Source organism: Globicephala melas, chromosome 17 (genome assembly GCF_963455315.2).
Source record: "Globicephala melas chromosome 17, mGloMel1.2, whole genome shotgun sequence".
Classification (NCBI taxonomy): Eukaryota; Metazoa; Chordata; class Mammalia; order Artiodactyla; family Delphinidae; genus Globicephala; species Globicephala melas.
Genome location: NC_083330.1, coordinates 2,285,287 through 2,310,708, shown reverse-complemented (window position 1 = coordinate 2,310,708; position 25,422 = coordinate 2,285,287). Strand labels below are relative to the sequence as shown.

Genomic DNA, 25,422 nt, shown 5'->3' with positions numbered 1-25,422 from the left:
CTAGTTGCGGCGAGTGGGGGCTACTCTTCGTTGCGGTGCGCAGGCTTTTCATTGCGGTGGCTTCTCTTGCTGCAGAGCACGGGCTCTAGGCACACGGGCTCAGTAGTTGTGGCACGTGGGCTCAGTAGTTGTGGCTTGCAGGCTTAATTGCTCCGCGGCATGTGAGATGTTCCCGGACCAGGGCTCGAACCCGTGTCCCCTGCACTGGCAGGTGGATTCTTAACCGCTGCGCCACCAGGGAAGTCCCTTTAATGATATCTTTTAGATGAGGTTTCTGATGGTGTATTATTAAAATATTGAATTCCTTGAGGTGATGCCATTAAGCAAGTAGATGGGGGATTGTGTTACTTTAGTTTTCAGTCACTCCATTTGATGCCATGCAAAATTTGGATGTCTTAGTGAATTGTAGCTCTTACAGATGCTTTTATTCCTTATAGACTAGTTTCATTTAGTATTTTTATGAACACCATTACACTCTTTGTAAACTAATATGATGAAAACAATACAAAGAGCATCCTAAAAAGATTAAAATTTGCTTATTTATTTTGGCCACCTAAAACTGCATCATGACAGGCAGTTTAATAGAGTGTATGTCATAATGTTATGGTTATTGATCTGTTTTGGTTTTCCAGCAGATGTGACAACTGTGTGGTTTAAAGAAATACAGCACGTACTGAAGTTAAAGTATGATCAGTTGTAATATGTATTTGAGAAGAAACCCACGTATAGGAAAATATTTGAGCTTTTTTTTCTTGGCATTTGTTAAGGATGGTAATTAGATTCACATTTAAATGGCATATCTGCCATCACTTGTCTCTTGGACAACTTACACTGGATGTGAGTGGGTTTTATAGTTGTGGGATACAAAAAAACAATTCAGCACTAGCAAGATGTCTTTAGAATACGTTAGGACTTCCAGCTGTTGGAGGATGGGGAATCCAATTCTGTGTGTGCATAGTCTCAAAAATTAATAAGAGAGATCTTATGGCTCACGGGGAGAAATACAGTTTTCCAGGTTAGCCTAAAAATTCTTTTGGGGCGGCATACATTTATGAGTAGCCGTCAATAAACTATTTAGGGCCTATGAATGGTAACAAAAGCGTCAGCTATGATCTAGAGTTTAAAATCTAGATGAGATTTAAAAGCTAAGTATGAAAGAACTCTTGTGGAATTGCCTAAAGGACCTGTTCCCTGATAGCTCTGTTTCTAGGGAGAAAATGGTTAAGATGCAAGAGAGGCCAAAGGAGAGGGGAGATAATCTGAGAGTTGGCCCTCAGAGTAGACAGAGGGAAAGGGGAGCCCTCAAAGAGTCAGCTCCGTGGTTGGAGGTCAAGGGAGATAAGAACTTAAAAGTTATAGTTCTTTGAGATACTGGAAAAAAGTCTAATTACGATTATTATCCTGTGGTAGCTGTGTCCTGCTGGGGGTTGAGTTGGAATAATTAACACTTTGCAGTAATGGGCGGGCTCTTGTAAACCTGTAATAACCACAGTGCAGTAAGTCAGTTCAGTGTATAACCTCAAGTGCAGTGAGCATCTGAGAGCTGTGGACTGTGAAGTGTCGTGAGGCCCTTGTCTTCCCTGTTCCTGCTACAGGCCAGCACCTTGGACTTACGTACAGGTGTTACCTGAGATACAGTTCCCGTCTCCCTTTTTTGGAGCTGTGTTTTCTCCTTTCTGGCCGCCTCAGGCCCCTGGATCCCCCTGTTCATTCCCTCTTTGCTGAGGTCCCAGTTTGCATCACCAGCTTCATTTTATTTCCAGAGCTTTAGACCTGCCTTCTGTTGTTTTCCTTGACAAACTCTTTAAAGTGCTGTCATTTTGTTATCTTGAATCAAATAGATTCAGAATTGAAGTGTTTTCCTTGCAAAGTTAATTCTTTTTCCTTCATTTACTTGTTTGTATTAATGATCCTCACATTTTCTTAGTCATCTAGACTCAAAATCAAAGGACACCTTTGACACTTGGCCCCTTCTTATAAATGATTTGTCATTTTATTGCATGTGGTTCCTGATTCTCCTGCCTCTTTTCCATTTTCCCAGCAGTTAAGTAGTTTTACTCCCTTTGCTTCAACTGCCATTAACCGGAGTCTACCCGAATCTCTAGGTTTTACCATCCCATCGTTTGCTGCTATCAAATTAACTGTACTAAATGCAGCCCTGATCATTTTTTTCCCCCTGCTTGCAAACAAAACAAAAGCCCAAAACTTACGGAGTGTTTCTTTTGACAGCCACTGTGCCGGGTGCTTTGTGTCATTTGGTCCTCGTAATAGTTTTATTTTGTAGGTACTATTATGCCACTTTACAGAGGAAGAAATTGAGAGTTCATGAGCCTGAGGGAGTTGCTAGTGGGTAGGTGAACTGGAGTTGGAATCCCAAGCATGTCTTCCAGTTTTGTGTTCTTGACCTTTGTGCCTGCAGCGCGTGGCTCCTGATCGACTCTGGAATACAGTCCTTGTTCTTCACCTTTGCCTTTTCAAAACTGCTTTACGTGGCCCCAGCGCTCCTCCTCCAATTGGTTCCTTGTTTTATTCAAACTTCTGGTTTCTTATGCATTTTCTTTCGGAGTTTCCTCCCTTTCCTGTCTCTGCTCTTTGAGGCCCTCCTTGTGGAAGGCTTACTGATGCGCTGTATTTCGCTAGGGCTCCTCTTCCCCGCCTGCGAGTAAGGTCTCCTCTCATTCATATTATAGTTGCTTAACCTTGTGATGAGAACTTTCTACTCTGAATTTGTTTTTGAGTACTCTTAACAGTTGTAATTGGATTAAAAAATGCTCGAAAACAGAAACCGTGTGTTGTGGACGCTCAGGAGATGGGTGTGAATGGATATGAAAATGATCTCTGGTCACCTGCCCTGTTAATGGCAATTTAAGTAGTATTTGACTTTAGTTGGTAGATGACACCCAATAGTTTATTGGAGTTTTTAATTTTGTGTATGTGACAACCAGATTTTCTTGTTGTAGGCTATCAAATGAGTTCAATTTTCAGATTCAGTTCTAGGTAATTATGATAAGTTGTTTTTTCTTAAAAATTCAGTTTTGTTTTTTCTGTATGCATGTGTCTGAGTTATTGACAATTGTACATATGTATAATATATGTATATAAATTCTTAAAATTAATGGTTTGACATTTGAATTCTTTTCGATGCGGTTAAATTAGACATATTGTCAAATGAACTACAATGTTCTCATAAACTTTTTGGCCTCACACCTTTCTCTGTGCTTATGTAGATACGGGCCTATCCTGCAGTGTCATTTATTCCTTTTTTGTGACACCAGGAAGCTCCAACGTTTTGGTCAGCTGAAATGCCCTCACACAGATTACACATAAGTCTGCTTCCTGAAGAGTTCATGTGAAATTTCAGATTATTTTGAATCTATCAAGGTTAATGGTTACCATGCAAAGGTTAAAATTTTATATTTCTCTTATATCTGCCTCTGCATTTTGTATTATAGTGTAAGTAATACAATATAAGTATTATATTAAGTAATTAGTTTCTGCTTTATCTTATAAAAATATAATCCTTTCTGTTAGGAGTTGCGAATGTAGGATATCTTGGTGATGGTGATGGGGGACACATTTGGGGTTTCTTTTTGGAATACTAAATGCATGATTATAAGAGTGAGATTGATTCTCAGACTAATTATTAGTCTTCCTGCTCTCAACTTCATAAAGGATTAAAGTAATCACAAATACTTCTCTAAAGATAAAAGTTGTAAGCAAGTTTAAAATAAATGATTTTGAAAATAGGTACTGCAGTCACATGGCTCAAGGTTTAAGTGCTGTGAGAAGTTTCTAGCCTGAAGATGACTCCTCAGGCTGCCCTTCTCCCCGCTGGGAGGTAGCCACTTATCTCTGGAATGATACAAAAGAAACTATTTGTATGCGAGTAAATTTGAATAAATACTCTTCTTCTTTCCAGTTAGGATGAGGGTCATTGCAACAGTTTCACTTGCATTTTTCACTGAGTGTTATCTCTAATATTCCATAACAGTAAAGAATTTCTTCATTCTTTAAAAAACTCTTTTTGCAGCCTCAAAGTATCTGCTATATATTGCTACATATGTAGATTGTATGTATTATCATTTATTTAACCTTATTCCCTACTGATGGACATTTAGATTGTTTCCAGTTTTATACTGTTATACCCATTGAGGCACCCGTTTGAAGGAAGAGAAATAAAAAGTAGATCTTTCTCTCTAGGGAAAAATAAAAATTGAAAACTGAAAAGGATGTTTCTTGGGGAATGAAATGGTTTCCTTTTCAGGCCTGATGATGACTGGTGAGAGAAGGACGGGCCATGTGAAGATGCTTGCTGGAGTCCCTGGTGACTGTGGGCGGAAGAGTAGGAATGGCAGTGGCAGTGGTGATTGGCCGCAGCTCCCAGGGCCAGTGTCCGCTCCGCGCGAGGCCACCTCTGCCTGCGGTTAGAAGTTCTGTACTTGGAAAGGGTTCTCCATATCTGGAAACTCGTCTCTGGGACTGTGGCCTGTAATAGTATATTTAACATAGGAAATCTGTTCAGGGAATGAACTAAGATCCTTGGGTGTCATCTAGAAGGAAATGTCATGGCCAATAATACAATATATTTTATGAGGTCATTGAATTTTTTACTGTAGTGTTATTGTATGTTCAGGTGTAAGATTTAAACTACTGAAATAAATGAAGTTTAACAAATTCCTCCATCAGCAAACCTCTGTCATCCACATCTGTTCCTCATGGGTTGTTTGGGTAATAATGGCTTTTTAACAGTGTGGTGTGAATCCTTTCAGACTTTATGTATAAACAGAAATAACATTCATGTATCTTAAAAATGTCAGTCAGAATCCTATTGAATAACAAGTCACGGTAAGAATAATGAAAAGTCAGAATTGAATGTGATAACAAGTGAATAAGGTGATGATGGGATGTCAGGTAAATAATGAATGCACTTTGATTCCTTCTGACCAAGGGTGCTATAAATACAGACTGTCATTGTATACAAGTGTAACAGCTGCTAAAGTTGTGTAGCTGGTCTATCAGGTTACTCCTAACAAGTCATTTAAGGTTTCCCAAGCTGTGCCTTTTTTTTGTTTGTTTTTTAAACATAGTAGATATGGCTTACTGAACAGGATGAGTTATCTTTTCTTTGTTATTTTTCAGTAATTCTGTCCTAAATATGGGATTTGAGTGTTTTTCTGATAGGCATCAAAAAATGAGTTTTTTAGGTGTTTGGTAGCTATGTCATTTCTCTTTATGCTGGTACTGTATATGCTGCCTGGGTCCACATGGCTCAGGTTTTTGTAACAAGGATTCGTTTGCACTGACTCATTTCTGAACACCTATGATTCTCGTTTGGTCACTTATACACAGTTTCCTGGCCATCGTAGAAATAATAGGTAAAAAGGTCATTTGTCTTTGTTCATCTCCAGATCCTGCCACATATAATAGCAGTAAGAACTCCTTGTAGAAAGACTAGAAAATATGGATAAAAAAGAAACAGATTGTCGGGAATGTAATCACCCGGGGTGAGTGTCCTCTAGTTAATTCTGAGAGATTTCTGTATTAATGAGAACACCAACTAGAAAAGCCCAGCTTTATACATCCTGCTGCCATATAAGGCAAATACATTTGGTGATAGAAGCATGGAAAATGTGAGTGCTTGAATTTTCTCTGACCTGGATGCTTTGCCAGGTGACCAAGGCTGTGGTAGGGCCTCAGCTTAGCATGTCAGGTGATTTGTGCATGAACGGCCAAGTGCCGAGTGGTTTAGCTGTTGGTGATGGGAGCCCCACGTGTGTCAGTAGGTGGGTTAGTATATCCACCTCTATTGCTGTTCCTGGTTTAATAATTCAGAGCTTTTATTCTGATTGTGTATCATTGTATTTTTGTAATCGTCTTTAAAATACTGGATCTTAAGTTTATTAGAAAGAAATATTTAGAAATACCATAGCTCAAAAACAAACACAAAATGAGCCTTTCTTTGTTTGACAGTATTTCGAAGGATGGTGTATTTTATCCCTGTGACCCTGTGAGTCCTGGTACTCTTAGTCTCCTGTTTGCATTCTAGTCTCTTTTTAAAAATTAATCAATTAATTAATTTATTTTTGGCTGCATTAGGTCTTTGTTGCTGCACGCGGGCTTTTCTTTAGTTGCAGCGAGCGGGGGCTGCTCTTCGTTGCGGTGCGCGGGCTTCTCATTACGGTGGCTTCTCTGGCTGTGGCGCATGGGCTCTAGGTGTGCCGGCTTCAGTAGTTGCAGCACAGGGGCTCAGTAGTTGTGACTCGCAGGCTCTAGAGCGCAGGCTCAGTAGTCGTGGCTCGCGGGCTTAGTTGCTCCGCGGCATGTGGCATCTTCCTGGACCAGACCTCGAACCCGTGTCCCCTGCATTGGCAGGTGGATTCTTAACCACTGTGCCACCAGGGAAGCCCCCTGCATTGTAGTCTCTTGATGACTAGAGTGGATTTTTAAATTCATGGTCACCTTGATACTCAAATATAAGAGCAGATTTTGGAACACATGAAGGTAGTTACTACAGTTTTAGTTTTAAGAAAAAGCCTGGCAGTGGTCTGTAGTGATTTAACATGTATTATAAATACCATTGTGAAAGAATTACTTCAGATACTTCTAAACCATTTTAATGGTTTAATGGACTTGACTTTTTTCCTACAAATAGAGTGATTTTGAACCTTTATTCTTTTATGAACCAGAGAAATTAGAAATGGCAAAAGAAAGATTTAGGCTTTTCTGCAGTGATTTATATAAATACCTGTATTGTAACTGTTCCTGAAATTGGTTTGATTCTGATGGAAAGGGAGAGATCACCATGGTCTTAAACTAGTTGAGCCACCTTATTGTTTATGGCAAAAAAGCTTTTTGTAAGCATTCTGTTTCTTGTTAAGGACTTGTTCAGCTGTCACTGTTTAATAATCCCTGGTTTTATTGTGCCTAGATAGTACATCCTGTATGTATTTGGGGCCACACCTGCATATGCACGTGCGCATGGACATCCGCGGCGCATGGCTCCAGGAGGCCCCATTCACACAGACACAGTGTGATTGCCATTCCCTGCGCTGCCTCAGGAAGTCTCCTGTGTGTGACGGATGCTCCCTGGAACGGTGCAGTACGAGATGCTAATATCTTGGTGCTTTAACATTTTCACACTTTTGTATAACTTTCCCTTCATTTAATCTTTACAACAGCCTTGTCAAAGAGTGTCTTGTGTGGTGAGTATCATTAGTCTCATTTTATAGATGCATGAACTGAGATTCAGAGTTAGTTCCTTTTCCTGAATCTGCTGAATCTGCTTTCTTTCCTGTGAAAGGATCTGCAGTCTTCAAGGACAGAGGGCTTGGTGCGAGAATAGACGTAGAACTCAGAGCCCATTCTGCCTCCTAAGGAAGTTAGGTCATCCCTTTGCTTGGAAGTGATACTATTGCACAGGGTTTTGTTAAGATTAAATGAATTAAAATGGCACCGCTTTACATGCAGTAAATGCTCAACTAATGAAAGTTGCACTAATGATAAAGGTAGTAATGCTTTATGAGTCACACACTGCTTTTCAAGTATCATGAGATCAGTCGTCACTCGGCAGAGCGAGGGACTCGCACAGCAGTAGTGTCCATTTAAAGGAGAGGCTAGCCTTGGGAGCGGCCTCGCGTCAGTATTGTGTGGGGGGTCAGGAGTAGCCAGGGAGCCGGGGCGCGGTCGCTGGGGAGCCACCTTAGGCTCGCTTGTCTTCCGTTCGTTTTTAGTGATAACACGCAAAGCACCACCTGTAGGGCAGTCTGTTTTTAAAAGGGTGCTCCCTCTTGAGGCCAACCTGGAATCATACTGCATTAAAGTTTGAGCAATTTTGAATCTGCTGCAAAAATCCTGACAAGTACCAACAGCTGAGAAAAGGTGCCAGCTCTCACGTACAGGGTCTTAACTCACGCTGAACTGAATTTCTGTCAGCCCTCAGAATGAATCTGTGCAGTGGCTTCCCACTGTCCTAAAAGTAAGGGCAGGAATCGAGCAGGGTTGAGCCCTAAGTGGTTTTGAGCTTAGGCACAGCTTCGCCCAGTGGTGTAGCATATTAGGGATGCTCGAGTTTTTTTGTGATACTGCTCCAGGGTTATAGGACTGGGCATACGTTTTCATTTATAAGAAAAAATGATTACATGCCTTAAGAATAACCAAATCAAGAAATTGATGGTTTTATTTGTTGCAGTGTTTCCAGTTAGTGCTTCAAATTGATTTTCAGGGTCATCTTTAAAGTCCTTTTATAGTCGTCTGCAGTATAGTCATTGTTGTTTCAGGGGACTTTAGGTTGTCTTGGTGTGGCCGTGCCTTGTCTGTAAGAGGAAATGACTTCCGTGTTCCGTCAGGACCACGAGCTCTCTTGCCGCCGATTATCCTTGTGATCTCTTATTTTGTTTCCTGTGTCTTGGTGAGTAGAATGGATTCAGGCCCCAAGTGTACAGATTTAATTCCCGGTGGAGCAGCATTTGGTTGTAGACTTCGGGCAGTGTGATAGACAGATAATGCCCTCTTCCCCAGGGTGTTCATGCTTTAATTCCTGGACCCTGTCAGTGTGTTACCCTGTATGGCTCAGGGGAATTAAGGTTGCTAATTAGCTGACTTTGATAGGGAGAGTGTCCTGTATTACTGTGATGGGCCCAGTGTGATCACAGGGTTCCTTAGAAGTGGAAGAAAAAGGCAGAGTGAGGACTCAGCCTGACGTGGCTGGCTTTGAAGATGGAGAAAAGGGTCATAAGCCAAAGAAAGCAGACGGACACTAGACTTTTGAAAATGCAAGAGTAACCCCCCTTAGAGCCTCCAGAAAGGAATGCAGCCCTGCCTGCACCCTGATCTTAGCCCAGTGAGACCTGTGTTAGACTCTGATCTCCGGGACTGTAATATAATGAACCTGTGTGGTTTTAGGCAGTTTCATTTGTGGTAATTTGTTAAGACAGTGATAGAAAATGTATACAGGTAATAATAACACATTGTGATCATTTGATTCCTTAGTGAAGTGATTGCTAAGCAACCCCTTCCCCCAACAAAATATTTAGATGACATTACAAAGCTGATAAAAAACTAGTACTGCTGTGTTTATTTTTATTAAAAAAATTTTTTTAAAGGCTTGATTTAGAGCGTTTATATTAGTGTCATTTTTATTTATTTATTTATTTTTGGCTTCGTTGCTGCGCTGGGGCTTTCTCCAGTTGCAGAGAGCGGGGGCTACTCTTTGTCGCGGTGCGCGGGCTCTAGGCGTGCGGGCTTCAGTAGTTGTGGCACACGGGCTCAGTAGTTGTGGCTCGTGGGCTCTGGAGTGCAGGCTCAGTAGTTGTGGCACGTGGGCTCAGTAGTTGTGGCTCGTGGGCTCTAGAGCGCAGGCTCAGTAGTTGTGAAGCATGGGCTTATTTGCTCCACGGCATGTGGGACCTTCCCGGACCAGGGCTCGAACCCGTGTCCACTGCATTGGCAGGCGGATTCTTAGCCACTGTGCCACCAGGGAAGTCCTACTGCTGTTTTTAAATGGGGGTGGTCTTGAGCCCTGCCAGGTGGGATTTTCTCTCATTTTTGTAGCATCCTGGAGATACCTCTTGAGTTTTTGGAGCTTCGTTCTGTTTTTAATGACAAAAGTGGTGTATTGGGTAGGTGAGTCAAAATGGTGTACAGATGGGAGAACCACAAGTATGAAGACTGTCTTGAAGTTAGTTGTAGTAATCTAGCTAAAATTGATAAGGATGGTAATAGAATGGAATTTTCACTGAGAGCGGTGGGAGTAATTGAAGCGAGTAGCTGCCCTGCAGGGTGAGGGCTGTGTAGAAGGCTTTGGGTGTATTGTGTTTGAAGTGATGGTGGGGACCCGTGGCCCTGTGAAATTAATCTAGTAATTTATTAAATGCACTGGAAAATTTGTACTGAAGAGGAGGGTGACTTTGAATCAGCAGAGCAAGAGAAAGGAGTGATACATACCTGCCCTCAAAAGCCTGAGGCAGTATGTTGGAGGAAGGCATGGACAAAATTAACAGCTGTTTAAGTCGCTTTTCTGGCAGATAGAAGCTGGGGTCCTTGTGAGTTTGCTACATGGAATCCTTCCAGTTTGGGGGAAGGAGTCTTATATTTGAAGAAGTTGTATATACTCTTTGTTCTCAGTAGGAAAGAAAGACTATCCCTCTGCATTCACTGTAAATAGACATAAGTAAATTTCTACCCTAGGCTCCCCTGCTGTAAAAAATGGAAAAATGACAGTAAGGTAGTTGGATAAGGTAAATTATTAGAGATTATTATTTTTGAAATTTTTTTTTTTTTTTTTTTGCGGTACGCGGGCCTCTCACTGCTGTGGCCTCTCCTGTTGCGGAGCAGGCTCCGGACGCGCAGGCTCAGTGGCCATGACTCACGGGCCCAGCCGCTCCGCGGCATGTGGGATCTTCCCAGACCGGGGCACGAACCCGTGTCCCCTGCATCGGCAGGCGGACTCTCAACCACTGCGCCACCAGGGAAGCCCGAAAATATTTTTGTTCTTCCAGAACACATATACCTCCCCACACAACACACATTAAAATAAAACCAAATGCTCTGTAGAAGCATAAGGATGTCTTTCTGGCTAGTCCTGCTCTTCTCTGGTGTTCAGTGTATCACATTTTTAGGGCACAGCAGCAACGTTTATATGGCTTATTTACCATTTTTTACTGTTGCTTTCTTCCAAAATTATTTTCTGCAAAATGAGTAATACAACAAATCCGTTGAATTCTTTAGGGCCTGTTTGTATATTTAGTTCTCCCTCTGTGTTCCTACAACTCTGGGACTGCATTTTCCAATAAATGTTTTTTGATGGTCTTGTCTTCTTTCGATTTGAAATGCCACTGGCTAGAAAAAGTAACCTTTACTATTGCTTATCTCTGGCATTTGTTTCAAGAATTTGGCTTTGCTGTTTCCCTGTTCCTTCATTCCTTTGTGGGTCTCTATTTTTAGGCTGCCTACCATGTCTACATGAAATTTAATGAGTTTTTCATTGGTTTTATTTTGTCCTTTTCCAGGTGTGCTAATAATTATTGAAGTCTATACAGGGGAAACAAGGGAACCAGAAAGATGTTGTGTTTCAGTTAACAAGCTCATGTTTAAGCTGACTCCCAGTAGCTGAGGCTGCCAGGCATCCTTCTGTCTAAGAGTGTGACCCAGTGATGGATCTCCTGAGAAGGAACTTTAATTAATTAATTAAGTTTTGGCTGTGTTGGGTCTTCGTTGCTGCGCCTGGGCTTTCTCTAGTTGCGGCGAGCGGGGGCTTCTCTTGTTGTGGAGCACGGGCTCTACGCCTGCGGGCTTCAGTAGTTGTGGCTCGTGGGCTCTAGAGCGCAGGCCCAGTAGTTGTGGTGCATGGGCTTCGTTGCTCTGCGGCCTGTGGGATCTTCCTGGACCAGGGCTCGAACCCGTGTCCCCTGCATTGGCAGGCAGATTCTTAGCCATGGCTCCCCCAGGAAAGTCCCCCTGAGCAAGAACTTTAAGACGGCAGAATTGGCGCCTGCTGCCCTCAGACTCCTAGTTGCTGTTGGCCGTCTAACTTCCCTTTGTGATCACGGTGGACAGCTCTCGTAGCACAGAAAAGCTGGTGACAAGTGTTTAACATTTTGCCAAGAAACTAAGATAAAACACAATCACATACTTGGAAGTTTTAAAAAAAAGGGGTGGTCATTGCAGGATATAGCAACTCACATCAGATCCATGGGACTGTGGGTGTTTTGGCTGGCATAGTATCAGGGTCTCGTGTATCCTCAGTTCATTTTACTGCCTGACTGTCTTTCGTTCTCTGATGGACCTGAATGTAGTCTTTCTGGTTTTCAGGTTTGTATGAGTCTAGTTCGTACAGGAAAGGAAAACCACACGGTACTTTGAACAGGGAAAGTTTAATGTGAAGAATTGTTAGCTGTAATGGGATTGGCTAGTAAGTAAAGAGAGCCCTAAAGAATATGGAAACGGTATGAGGAGCAGCCACTACTCCTGGGGCTGGGATTGAGCGCTCCAGGAAGAGGCCCGCCTGGCGCTGAGATCCAGGCCTTGTTGGGAGGGTGTCTGGCTCATTGGATGGCAGAGAAGTTGCTCTGGTGCCTCCTTGATGGAATTTTCTAGAAATCTGCTCTCTGGGGTATGAGGCAAAAATGCTAGAGAGGTGTTTCACCAGAGGCTGCCTTCCGCAAAGTGGCTAGGGGAGCCTCTGAGGGAGCCAGGTGCCGGGAACCCTCTTGCTCTGTGGGAGCCCGCCGAGACATGGCTACGCTGTCCAAGGTCAGGAGCCTGCAGGAGGAGTGAGGTGGAAAGCCCGGGCGAGGGGCTGAGAGGGACAGGAGGAGGGGCAGAGTAAGGGGGTGAAGACTTGTTCGTGGGACCTGTTCAGTCTGGGAAGAAGGTGGTACTGGCGGGTGTTAGCAAATTGTGGCCCGTGGGTTAAACTGGGCCTGCTGTCTGTTTTTGTGTAGCCTGCAAACTAAGAAGGGTGTTTACATTTTCAGATGGTTGGAAAAATACTAAGAGTACTGTTTCATGATGTGAAAATTCTATGTAATTCAGGTTTCGGGGGTCCATAAATAAAATTTCTGGGACATAGCCACACTATTTGATGTATAAGCTGTTTGTAGCTGTCTTTGCTCTGGAAGCACACAGTTCAGAAGTTGTGATGGAAACTATGGCTTGCAAATCCTAAAATACTTGCTCTCTGACCTTTTATAGAAAAAGTTAGCTCAAGGACTGGGGACACTGAAGGTTAAGTGTAGTGGTAGAAGGATCAGCAAATCAGATGCAAGATGTGCCTGGAGAATGAAATAAGGGTTCCCAGGGGCAGTGGGTGGGCAGGTCCTCAGACATGAGACAGTTGCTGTTGTTGGCGTTGTGGTGCTTGTTGAAGGTGCCCAGGATGATGGTGAGAGCTGGCGGCAGAGAACCTGCAGCTGAGGTGCCAGAGTCCCCACTGACACTGGGGGAGTGGACACCTCAGGGTCCTCAGTGTGCGGATGGGGAGATCAGTGTGCACAGATAGGAGAGTGGAGTGGGAGGTAGAAATGCACAATGTCTTCTGCACCTTTTCCAACAAGAGTGAAAAGCAGTCGCTGTCAATCTTCTAGGCCTTCTTAAACACGGAAGACTATGTATGTATATGTGTTTTCTCTAGCTTCTTATTTTTATATGTGTGTGTGTATATATACATGTATATGTGTACACATACACATATATATTTTATATGTATATATTTTAAACACGTATCATGAGTTCACATTGATTCCTCCAGTTCCATCCAGCTCACGAGATATATCCTCGCAGTCTTGCCCCAATCTTTCCATGCTTTGGTTTCCCTCAGAAACACCATAGGGTTTTTGAGATCTCATTGACAGTTGGCACCTAACATCCACAGTGTTTTATGTGTCTTTATTATATTTTATTGCTAGATTTCTATACATATGATGAATGTTTCTTGAAATGGAAACATGTTCTTTTGTGAGAGGACTAAGTAGATCTATATTAAATCATAAAAACAGCTGTTGAGCACATGGTGTGTGTTATGGAATGTCACAGGCAGTTTACGTAGATTATCCCATATATTTCTCACTAATCCTGAGGTAGTTATTATTATTAATATTGGGTTTACCATGTAGTAGCTGAGGCCTAGAGAGATGGATTATGTGTCCTGAGGCCGCATAGCTGGGAAGCTGTACAGTTAGGGTTCCGACACAGAACCCACACAGTATCCTATGAGCCTTTATCTAAGTATAATTTTTATTTTAAAAGAGCACTTTCTGTTAGAATATGATTCATAATGAACATACAACTTGATGTGAAGTTATGATTTGATATGCTAGTACTCATTCTACAAATGGTCCTTGTAAGGGTAGCAAAGAGTAAAGCGAAATTAAGTTACATTCCTGTTGATGTGGCTCCTGTCGAATTCTGACCAGAATCTCACGTTGCGGAGGGCTGTGACTCAGCACGTAACCTCCGTGCCTATCAGAGGTCCTGAGACTAGGTTATCAGTTTTTGTTTATTAAATGAGGAAATCATCAAGTAAAGTCTTTTTGTGCAAAACACTTAAAAATTAAAATATCCAAATGTAAGGTAATACTATTTGCTTTGAGTAACTTTTTGTTGAGGGAACGTGTAGTGTTTTAAATACGCTATGAATAAACATGATTTTACTCACCCATTTTGACTACTGTTTATAGTGTGAAGACCGGTCTAATTTCATTTTAAAATGAAACGGTTTCTTACATTACTAGAGACCTTTAGTTCTGTAAATTCATTTTAGCCAAGTTAAAAGTAAATTTTAAACATTTTTTCTGAAAATATGCTATTTAAGAGACTGATTTCCTTGAGCAGAGACTATCTGTGTGCACTGAAGCCATCCTTTGACATCCTTTCCTCAGTGTGCCTGTGTCGTGCTCATCTTGCCGGATTCGTGGTGAAGAAGTGTTCAGTGCAGGCTGGAGAGAGGTACTGAGCTATAGTTGTAAAAGCTTTTGCAAGCATTTTGATTGCTTAGTTTGGACAGTTTTCTGAAAATGAGATTTATTAACTAAAGGAACCACGGATGACAAATGAATCATTTGAACTTAAGGTGAAGCTCTTAGCACTCAATTCAGAGCCCATGTAGCATTGTTATGATTGTCTTAGGACGACAGTTCATCTCTCAGAACTTACTAAACTTTCTCTGGGTTGTGAGTAAAAATAAGGATAGAACTATTTGTCCCCATAAATGAAATGAAGCTATAGTATCAATGTGGTGTGTGTGTGTGTTTGCGTTTCTCAAGGGTCTCAGACCTGCATTTCTAGTCACTGTATTTCTGATAATGTGAATATTAGTAGTAGTGCATGACATAAGATCTATGAATAAGGCTGAAATATCTCTGTATTTAGGAAATCTAGAACAATTTACTCTTTCTCAGTTGGTTTTCTTCGTTCATATGGTGCAGGTAATACCACCTGTTCTGAAATACCCTAAGGTAATTATGATATCATGTGAGTTGGTACTGAAATATAACAAGGTGTTTCTGTTTTATGCAGCTTTTACTAGTGTCTGTCTGTAGATAAAGTGACCATCATGGACTTCAGAAAGATGCCATTTTATAGAACTACCATACGACCTAGCAATCCCACTACTGGGCATATACCCTGAGAAAACCATAATTCAAAGAGTCATGTACCACGATGTTCATTGCAGCTCTATTTACAATAGCCAGGGCATGGAAGCAACCTAAGTGTCCATCGACAGACGAATGGATAAAGAAGATGTGGCACATATACACAATGGAATATTACTCAGCCATAAAAAGAAACGAAATTGAGTTATTTGTAGTGAGGTGGATGGACCTAGAGTCTGTCATACAGAGTGAAGTAAGTCAGAAAGAGAAAAACAAATACTGTATGCTAACACATATATATGGAATCTAAGGAAGAAGAAGGAAAAAAAAGGTCATGAAGAACCTAGGGGCAAGACGGGAATAAAGACACAGACCTACTAGAGAACAGACTTGAGGATATGGGGAGGGGGAAGGGTAAGCTGTGACAAAGTGAGAGAGTGGCATGGACATATATACACTACCAAACATAAAATAGGTAGCTAGTGGGAAGCAGCCGCATAGCACAGGGAGATCAGCTCGGTGCTTTGTGACCACCTAGAGGGGTGGGATAGGGAGGGTGGGAGGGAGACGCAAGAGGGAGGGGGTATGGGGATATATGTATACGTATAGCTGATTCACTTTGTTATACAGCAGCAACTAACACACCATTGTAGAGCAATTACACTCCAATAAAGATGTTAAAAAAAAAAGATGCCATTTTATAATACTGGAAAACGGTAGTTAACCTACTTACATTCTTTATCTTTGCTTAGTCAAGTGCTTACTTAGACTTTTTGAAAGTTTTTAAAGGTGCCATCAAAATAATTTGATGTAATGACTGTGTGACAAGGCCAGTCTTTGCACTACACAGTGCGTTAATATATAGCAAGAACATCTTTGGCGTGAGCTCATCTTCGGGTTTATTTTATAACGAAATGTTGGAACAGATTAGTGGAAGGGAACAGATACAAATCATCTGAACTGATGAGTAGTTTCCAAACCATGTAGTTTTGCTTCGGAGTATTCTTTTATTTTTATTTGAATATTGTCCTGTGTGAATTCATAATTTTTCAAATAAGCCCCACTTTGAAAGCATGACCCAAGAGGAGCTGAAAATACGTATGCTTTTCTCTCATGCTTCCCCATCGATCTCATTACGTCCTAAGAACATTGTCACTTAACGGACTGAAAGCGGACAGCACAGCTGCCAGTTCAGTATTCTGACTTTTCCCGAGTTAGAGGAGGCAAACGACTTGCAGGCTGTGGCTCCTATGAGGATTGTAGTATAGCACTTCTTAATACTTCTTGAAAAATGGAAAGATGGCAAGTAAATATCCTCAAACCTGATGAGGTTATTCCCCGAGGACTGGTTTTGTTAGGTCACAGACACATGTGTATAGCGAGGGTGTTTGTGGTCTACGATTAGGGCTGTGCTCAGTGACCACGGGCTTGCGTGGCAGTGGTAGAGGTTTGACAAGGCCGTAGATTCTTTGAGTAAGAGGAGAGGAGAGACTTCTGGAGCTATATGAAGTTCTGTAATTTTCAAAATAAAAAAAATTCAGATTGAGTTGCTTCATATCTCTTCTTTTAAAAAAATGTGTATTTCTTTATCCCCTCATGTCCTGTACCTTGAACTCTTCAGCGAGCCACCACCTACTGCTTCTCTGTCCATCTGTGAGTTCATGCCGTTGTCCACTGTCCCAGGTGGGGAGGAGGGGAGAATTAGAAGAATGAGGGGCACTGTGGGGAAAGGCAGCAGGGGCAGCTCTGGAGTCGTGGGGCTGAGAAGGTAACTGAGAAGTCCACACCTGTGAATATAAGCGTCTTAGCACTTGCTGAATGTCAGAGTATCTAGTGTGGACGCTTGAACAGTGGCTTATCAGTTTGCCTTTCTTCCTGGCGCTCCAGCTTCAGGGTTCACACTCCCTCTAGAATCGTGTCTCACGGAGGCCGCTCGCTAGGTGATAACGGCGCCAGATTCCAGAACTGGTGCTTCCTTGTGTTCCCTCTTTGGTCTTCTGGATTGAAGAATGAAAGTTTGCAATGTGCATTGTGTCATAGAAGTGAAAGAAAATGAAGTATTTACTGGATTTGTGTATTACTAGGAGCTTTCTATGTAGCGTACTCTTTACTCTTCACAAATTGATGATGTGGTTATTATTTTTCCCATTTTATAGATAGGGAAACTGAAGATCACAGGTTAAACAGTTTGCCCGAGGCTGTACAGTCATTAAATGACATCAGATGCTTAATTTCCCTCGAATCCAGGGGTCCCCAGCCCCCGGGCTGCAGACCCGTTAGGAGGCGGACCGCACAGCAGGAGGTGAGAGGCGGGTAACCGAGCCAGCCTTTGTCTGCCGCTGCCCACCGCTCGCGCCCCCGCCCCCGCCGCCGTCCGTGGAAAAATTGTCTTCCATGAAACTGATCCCTGGTGCCCAAAAGGTTGGGGACCGCTGTTCTAATCCATTCTTTCTTTGGAACCAAGAGTACAAAAGGGAGGAAAAAAAGGAAATGAGAGGTTGAGGAGAGGGAAGGAGATCTGAAGTGAACATCTTTTCAGCTAAGAGAATGAAAGGTTCTTCGGAGTGAGAGGTCAGGAGCCTCTGGGTCAGCTGTTGTGTTTCAGGAGGGTCCACGGCTTGACAGACCGGATTTGCGTTGTGGCTCACCCCTGCCAGCTGTGAGCTTGTCTCGTGGTCTTTGAACTTTGTTCTCGTCAGTAAGATGAGGTTAGTGCTTCTTCGTAGGGATGCTGAAGAAACAGACTCCAGTGCCAGGTAGGTGGAGGTACACAGGGAATTGCATGTGTGTGTTATTAGTGGTAAAACAAGGGCAAGCTTTGCATTGTCCTTGGACGTGGAGTTAATTAGATGTTCTCAGCAGCTTTTGGCATGGAGTAGCGAACCTTGGCTCACCCTATTTTTTCTTTTTCTTCCTTTCATAACTCTCTATGTTTCCTCGTGTTTGTCTGTCATCATTGAGAAAGGTTCCCGTGCGGTTCTCTCTGTACTCAGAGCGGCCTTGGTCCATGACTCCCATGTCAAGATCCTTGAAGGCTTAAGGAAGAAAGAGCCTATGTTCGTGCCCTCCAGTAGTGTGTTCTCCTTTGTTTGGGTCACCAGTCTCCTTCCCCCAAAGCTGGGTGGGCTGCATCCCCACCTCTGCGGGGACAGGAGCACAAGGAGTGACTGCTGGCCACCGGTGCCAGGAAGGCAGGGGAGGGGTCAGCCTTCCGCCTGTTCTCTTCCTGCCCCGTGGCGTCTGTCTGCCACTGGCTTGCTTCCTGCCTCCTTTGACTTGGCTTTAACCTCCCATAAAACATCCCTGAGCTGCCTGAAAGACACCATGATGTTGAATGGAGCTGCCAGTAGTTCTTTCCCGCTGCCAGGTACATAAAGTCACAGACCTAATTTTGAAAGCGTAGGGCAAGCAGCTTTTGGAGCACTTGGAAATCATGTCAGGTGAGCTTATGTGAATGTGCCCTTTGCTCCTCCACCCTCAGGAGTGAAAACTGTTCTGAGGAGTAAGTACCGCAGCTTCCTTCTGGGACATAACTGCTTAAGCTGTTCAGTCCTTTATTCTGACACTTTGTCCTGTTCTACCTTTACCCTTTCTTCTTTTTCTTAGAATCCTTATTTTGCTTTTATTGTTTAATGCAGGACTTGAACACCCCTAAATTTTTTTTCCTTCTATGTTAGAGAAAATGGCAGGAGTGCGGCAGAAAAAATTGTGATTGAAGTAACAAATGCTGAGGCACAGACGCTCATTTCTAGATAACTAAAACTCAGTTGTATTCAATGCAGGTTTAACTGATGCCAAAATAGCAGGGAAATCAGAGCCCTGGGCTACCTTAGGAATCCGAGAATTAGCCTCTTCATTTCACAGGTGAGGAAGTGGTGTTCTGGAGGGTTGCCCAGAGCCATACAGCGAAGTTATCAATGGGATCAAGGCTACACCTTGGTCTCTTGACTTGTGTTTGGCACTTTTCCATGATCGAGATGGAATTATCTCAGAATTAACAACTGGCAAACACATTCCATGACCTAATGCTGTAATGGCTTTTTAAATACTGTTTGCTTTACTCATAAAAAATGAACTGAATTTCAAGGTAGGAGACGATTGTTGAATTATCAAAATATTCACTACAGATTTAACTTGCGAACTCCTCATATGTACATTGATTGTAATCAGTGTAAGTCTCACGGTCCAGTAGTCAGGGGATTGGTTACTTGGTGCATCTGTCTGATGGAATATCACGCCCCTGGATTTTGGAAGAATTTTTGATGGCATGAATAAATGCTTAAGACATTAACTGAATGTCTGAAATAATATATACAGTATAATACCAACATTATGTTAAAAAAATAAGAATATTGATGCTTAGAAAGTAAATAATAACAGTGACTCTTCAAAGGTTAGGCTTATCAATAATTTTTATTTTACTTGGTTTTCAGGTTTTCTGCAAATGCATGTACTACTTTTATAATCAAATCAGTGAATATTATAAAATGTAATTTATAATCATACATACAATTTATATGTACTATGTGATTCATTTTCACTCAGTTTTTCAGAACAATGTATATGATAAAATGACATCTTTGAAGCTCTGTAGTGTAAATTATTATTTATATTATGATCTCTTTTTTGTTCCGTGGTTTTTCTGCTGTAGACTTATTTTATTTGTTAAATGTATTTTTATTCCTTAGGAAACTATTCTCCATGTGTCTTTATTGTACTTCTTCTGGTCTAAATAAATATATATAGCTGTCTTCATTTTTACCTTGTCAGTTTTGTTCAAATAATGCAGATACGCAGTTTAGAAAGTTAAGTGATACTACGAGCCTTGCAGACAAAGCATAGCAGTTCCTGGCTTCACCTGTCCCCCCCAGGAGGCTCACACTCCAGAGGGAACTTAAAAAGGTAGCTTTTACGTCCTGCTACAGATGAAGGGATAACTCCCATACCCCCTTTACCTCCCTCTCATCCTCCCAGTGTGGTTAAATGACTATTCAAGTTAAATCAGCAATCATGTTTTCTGTTATGACTGTGTAAATATTGCCTTCCACAGACCAAATAATGTATTCGAATTCTAACAGTCCCTTTCTTTTATGGTTTTGGTTTTCCCTTAACATCCTGTTTGAGTCATTCAGTGCGCTTCTCATTGTCTGAAATCCTTCCCTGGCTTGCCCCGTCTGCAGGAGGAGGTCCAGGCTCCATGTGCTGTGGCCTGCGAGTTTGCCAGGCCCCTTGGTCCTTCTGGCCTCGGGAGCACTGCTTTCTGTCCCCGGGCTCACCTCTGCGGTGCTGTTTGCAGTGTTTGAGCGGGTGTGTTGCCCCTGTCCCTTCTACATCCCGAAATGCCTTTCCTGCTTTCTGCTGTCTCTGCTTCCCAGGCCTTCTTTAGGCAACTCGTGTGGTCCTTCCATCCCCTCCCCTGCCCCCACTGTGTCTGGTCTGGGTGCCCCCTAACACCTTGTGCAACTGCTGTGCCCTGTGCATCTGAGTTTGTAATTGTTTATGCCAGCTGCTTGCCACATGTGCTCTGGGGTCCTTGAGGTCTCCTAGGATCTTTTCAAGGGTCTGAGAGGTCAAGTACTGGGTTTTTCTACTATAACATCTGAAAACACCTAATGTTTTGCAAAACAGCAGGGCTTGTGGGAAAAATAGCGTTGGGGCATGCCACTCAAAGCCTGTGCAGCCAGCTTACCAGCAGAAACAATACCAATCCTAAGGAAATTTCTGGGACAGCTAAACCTCTGCTGGGGTTTGCAGCTGGCATCACAGCCAGTCAGTCCTTCACAGCCTTAAACCCTGGGGTTCATCGTCCTCCTTTGACATTCAGGCCCTGGAAGACCATTTGCTTATGGGTTATCATTTTATTTGCATATAGATGTCATTTTTATTAAAATTAAAAAATATGAACCTGGGTATAGCCTTCATTAGTCTGTTGTTTTAATTCAGGGAAAACGTCTTAGCATTTTTACATCTGCATCCACAGTCCCCCAGATCACTTGAAGACACTGTCCCATCATCTCATTGTCTTACATAGGAAGGTACTCTATTCTAAGCTTTTTGCTTGAAGTCTTTATGAGCTGCCACGGTATGCCTTTAGTGTGTGGAAGCTTGTGCCTTCCTGTCACTTCAGAACACGAACATGTATTGTAAACCACCACACCTTCATTATCTCCACGTCATTACCATGTATGCTGAACGTGTGAGCTCATTTGTGTTGAAGAAACATGCACTGCAGCAGGTTGTACCTCCTACTCCAGGAAGCCCTTCCTGACTTCCTCCCTCCTGCACAGCCTTTCAGCTTTCTGTTCAGATCGGTTTCTTTCCTACCAGACCAGAGAGAAAGGAGTCTGGGAAATCTGATTTTGCAGTTGGGCGCTACACCCTGTTGACAAAGGTGATGTTTTTTCCAGCCTTCTGAGTGCCTGGTCTGGTGCAGTAGATCTGAAACACAGATGCACTGCACTTTCTAAAATGGAAAAGTAATTTCCCTTGTTAATACCTGACTGACTCTGCTGCCTATAGTAGATGTTCCTAAACTAGAGTGGACTCCTGGGTCTCCAGGAACTCAGGAGCCTTCTAAAATTGTATGCAACACTTCTAATTTGTTCATTTTTTAATAGAGGGGAGTTTGTGATCAGACTCTCAAAAGGGTCCCCCCCAAAGAAATCACTGGCCTGCAGGCTGAAGTCTACCCAGCTCCGTGTAATTTCTCTGCTCTCTTGACTTAGGCTGAGCTGTTTCCTCAGCCTGTAAATTCCCTGACTCCCATTACTGTGTTGCACAGTCCATGCCCTTAGGAGAGCTTCCTTGATCCCCGGAGCCAGTTCCCTGTGGGCTCCGTGGGCTCCTTCAGCAGCGTCTGTCACGTGAGCTGTAGCTCCCCATCCTTTACGGACGGTTTCTCACTTGACAGTGGGCGTGCCAGGGCCTTCTTACCAGGCTTACGGTGGCGTTGGTGAGGCAGTACACAGATGGCGGCAAATGGCGGCAGTCCCTGCTCGCTTGGGTCTTCCCTTTGCCTTTCTCACTGAGAGTGTGAGCTCCCGTGTGGTGCGGTCCACGCGTGCGTTTTGCTGTGATGATTTTGGGTTAGAGTTAAGAAGGACCCGAGAAGGGTCAGGTCACTCTTCAGCCATAAAACAGAGCAGAAGGGAAATAATTCTTCAAGCTAGTAGATTACGGCGTTTCGGTAGAGCCGTCTGTAAAATGTCTCTGTGTAGTCAGAGTCGCTCTCGTCAGATCCTCAGCAAGTGCTGCCGGGGGTGGGGGTGGGGGGGATCTGACGGCAGCCGCCGCTGCCCAGCGTCGCCAGCTTTTCTGTCGTCTCGGGAAGACTTTGAGGACCCGCTGAGAAAGCTATAACCTGTGCTTAGAGGCCATGCTGTCAAAAACACCTCTAAATGGGGAATTCCCTGGCGGGCCAGCGGTAGGCCTCGAAGATCCCGCAAGCCTCACGGCGCGGCCCCAAATCCCACCACCCTTAAGTGCTGGAATTGCACCCCGCGCGGCGCGCGGTGCTGGAGCTGGAAAGGGTCTGTCCCCGTCCGCCTTCGTTGTGTGGCGGGCGCTCAGCTCGTGGGGAGGATGGCGCCGCGGGCCCTGGCCCTTTCCAAGGAGAGCGGGTGGGGACGTCGGAGCCAGCCATTTGTGTGTGTGAGCTTGAGCGCGCTAGGTAGGAGCGCGGCGCGAGTCTGCAGTGTTTCCCCTGCTTGGAGAGGAGGAGAGACAAGAGGGGCCCCCGGCAGTGGGGCAGGCCCTAGGGGCGCGGCCGCTCTGTCCGACTGCGGTCCGGCTGCGGTCCGGCTGCTCGCCTTCTCGCCAGTCAGGAGCGGACCAAGTGGGCTGTCAGAACTCTGGTTTTTGGCCATGTGGGTGTTTTTGTTTCTCGCTTTCCCTCTCGCCTGATTTATCAATTCAGAAATTAATTGATACATGAATTTGCTTATTAGCGCATTGAATAAAGCTTAAATTGTGTATTGAATAGTACTATTGAAATTCTTATTTTATCAAGTTGCACTTATGTTTCCGTTCAAAGATGCTGAGTTTGACTTGTTAGAAGTTCATTGTACCTACGTGTGTATAACGTATGTTCTAAGGCTTAACCTATTAAAGTTGTTAACAAAATTTGTGGTCTCATTTATCATGACAGGGTTTACCAAACACAACAATCTTAATATGTATATTTACCTATATGTATATATATTTATTTCTATACACACATTTTAAACATGTTCCATTTTGTATTCTGTGTTTAGGTAATCTATTCTTCTTTATGTTAACCTTTTGAATTTATGTGGTGCATTTAGGAATTGATAGTGGATGTTTAAGTTTAGGAACTTTAAATCCAGTACCTAGGCTTTCCACACTCTGAAGAAGGCCACGTGGCTCAGTGATGGAGGGGCGTGGTCTCTGGAATCCGGAAGGCCTGGGGCCACGCCCCAGCCGCGCCCCCTTCCAGAGCAGCCTGTCCACCATGGCAGCCACTGGCCACGTGGGGCTCTTCAGCACTTGGAGTGTGGCCAGTGTGACTGAATTTTTAATTGTATTTAATTTTAATTAATTTAGGTCTGGGTAGCCATGTGTGACTGTGGCTGCCATACTGGGCCTCACAGTATGAGGTGATTTAACTTAGTTCTGTGTCCCAGGTTTCCTGTCTGTACAGAGGAGATCAAACTTAAGCTGCCTTTTGTGGTGGTTATAAGAATAAATAAAACAATATATTTAAAGAGCTTAACTCTGTGCCTGGAACAGAATATGTCCTTGAGAAATGGTAGTTAGTTATAATGACTATTATATATTTAATAAGCTGGAATTACTTTCCTTTTGAGCATTCATTTAAACCTGTTTATTTTTATTCTTCCCTTTCAGGATTAATTTATTTTTGGAAATCAAGTGCAATATTAAAGGAAAACAAACCACACTACATTATTGGAAGCCATTTCTGCTAATTTTATTACATTTTAAAATTTATGGTTTGATTTGAATACTATCATGGGAGGAGCTGTGAGTGCTGGGGAAGATAATGATGACTTAATTGATAACTTAAAAGAAGCTCAGTATATCCGCACTGAAAGAGTGGAGCAAGCCTTCAGAGCGATTGATCGCGGAGATTACTATTTGGAAGGCTACCGAGACAATGCTTACAAAGACTTAGCCTGGAAGCATGGCAACATACACTTGTCAGCACCTTGCATTTATTCAGAAGTTATGGAAGCGTTGAAACTTCAACCAGGATTGTCTTTTCTTAACCTGGGAAGTGGAACCGGATATTTAAGTACAATGGTGGGCTTAATTTTAGGTAATTTAATTTTTGTAAAATTCTATTTTAAAAAGTAAGCTGAGTTTGTATTACTGTTTATGATTTATAGGGTTTGTAACTTTGTGTACAATGTATGTTTGAATGTATATTCTAAAAGTAGTTACCTTCCTTAAGTGTGGAAACACAAGGTCATAGTAGTAATCTTGCCTTATTTTCAGCCCTGACCCTGATAGTTAGCTTTGCGTTCAGTCCTAGACTTAAAAAGTTCTTGGAACTGTTTTTGAACCCCCAGCCATTGTCTGTACTTAGAATTGAACAGTCGGAAGGTGGGAAACTCAGGAGTATCATGTAATCTACTTCAGGTAAAGTGTCCTGACAGCTGGCATCCTGACAGCTGGCATAGAGAGTTTGATGGCTATCAGGCAGTGCCCCATGGTGAAGGGGATGGTGCTGTGCTCTTGTTAGGGTGCAGGAGTCTGTGGGGTATGGAGGGTGTGGCACTGTGGGGCAAAGCACAGGACCGGGGAGAGAAGTGTGTATGTCATTAAGTTTCAGCCATCTCGTTGAGTGTCTCTCTGCCAGGCCTTATTTCTGGAGCGAGTATGCAGCAGTGATCAAAAGGGACAAATGTCTCTGCCTTCAAGAAGCTTACTGGGTGCTTACTACGAGGGCTAGGCATTGCTGAAAGCACTTGACATACAGTAACTCATTTATGCTCCCAGTAACCCTGTGAAGTATGTATTGTCATGATTCCTGCGTATGTCGGTGAGTAAACCGAGGCACAGAGGTTCAGTAACTCGCCTAGGGTCACGTAGCTAGGAAATGACAGCTGGGGGATTGAGAAGGCGGGTGGACAAAGCATGCACGCAGGAGCGTCTGCTCTGAGACATTGTGATGTTGGATGGAGGATGAACAATCACGAGTGTCACTGAGCCGCTTAGTATACTGAGAACTGCTGTGTGACAAGCATTAAGGTAGAGCGTCAGGCCTATAACACGGACTCTTGCCCTTGGGTTGCAGACTGGCGGGAGTGGAGAGACAGGAAGATGCACGGTTCTCATCCCGTGTGCTGTGTGC

The 25,422-nt window shown here is 43.2% G+C and overlaps 1 protein-coding gene across 5 annotated transcripts in view; it reads left to right on the top strand.

The window, feature by feature from the left end:
* Window positions 1-25,422, top strand: part of PCMTD1 (protein-L-isoaspartate (D-aspartate) O-methyltransferase domain containing 1) — a 60,703-nt gene that overhangs the window by 2,466 nt on the left and 32,815 nt on the right. Inside the window, exon 2 of one of the 5 annotated variants that reach the window (XM_030859778.2) lies at window positions 23,955-24,384. The exons of 3 other annotated variants lie outside the window; for them this stretch is intronic. In XM_030859778.2, coding sequence (XP_030715638.1) covers window positions 24,078-24,384 — 307 coding nt within the window. In that variant the 5' untranslated portion in view covers window positions 23,955-24,077. Of the gene's footprint in view, window positions 1-23,954; window positions 24,385-25,422 lie in introns of those variants that run through there. One more of the 5 variants, XM_070044041.1, reaches the window with a different exon arrangement.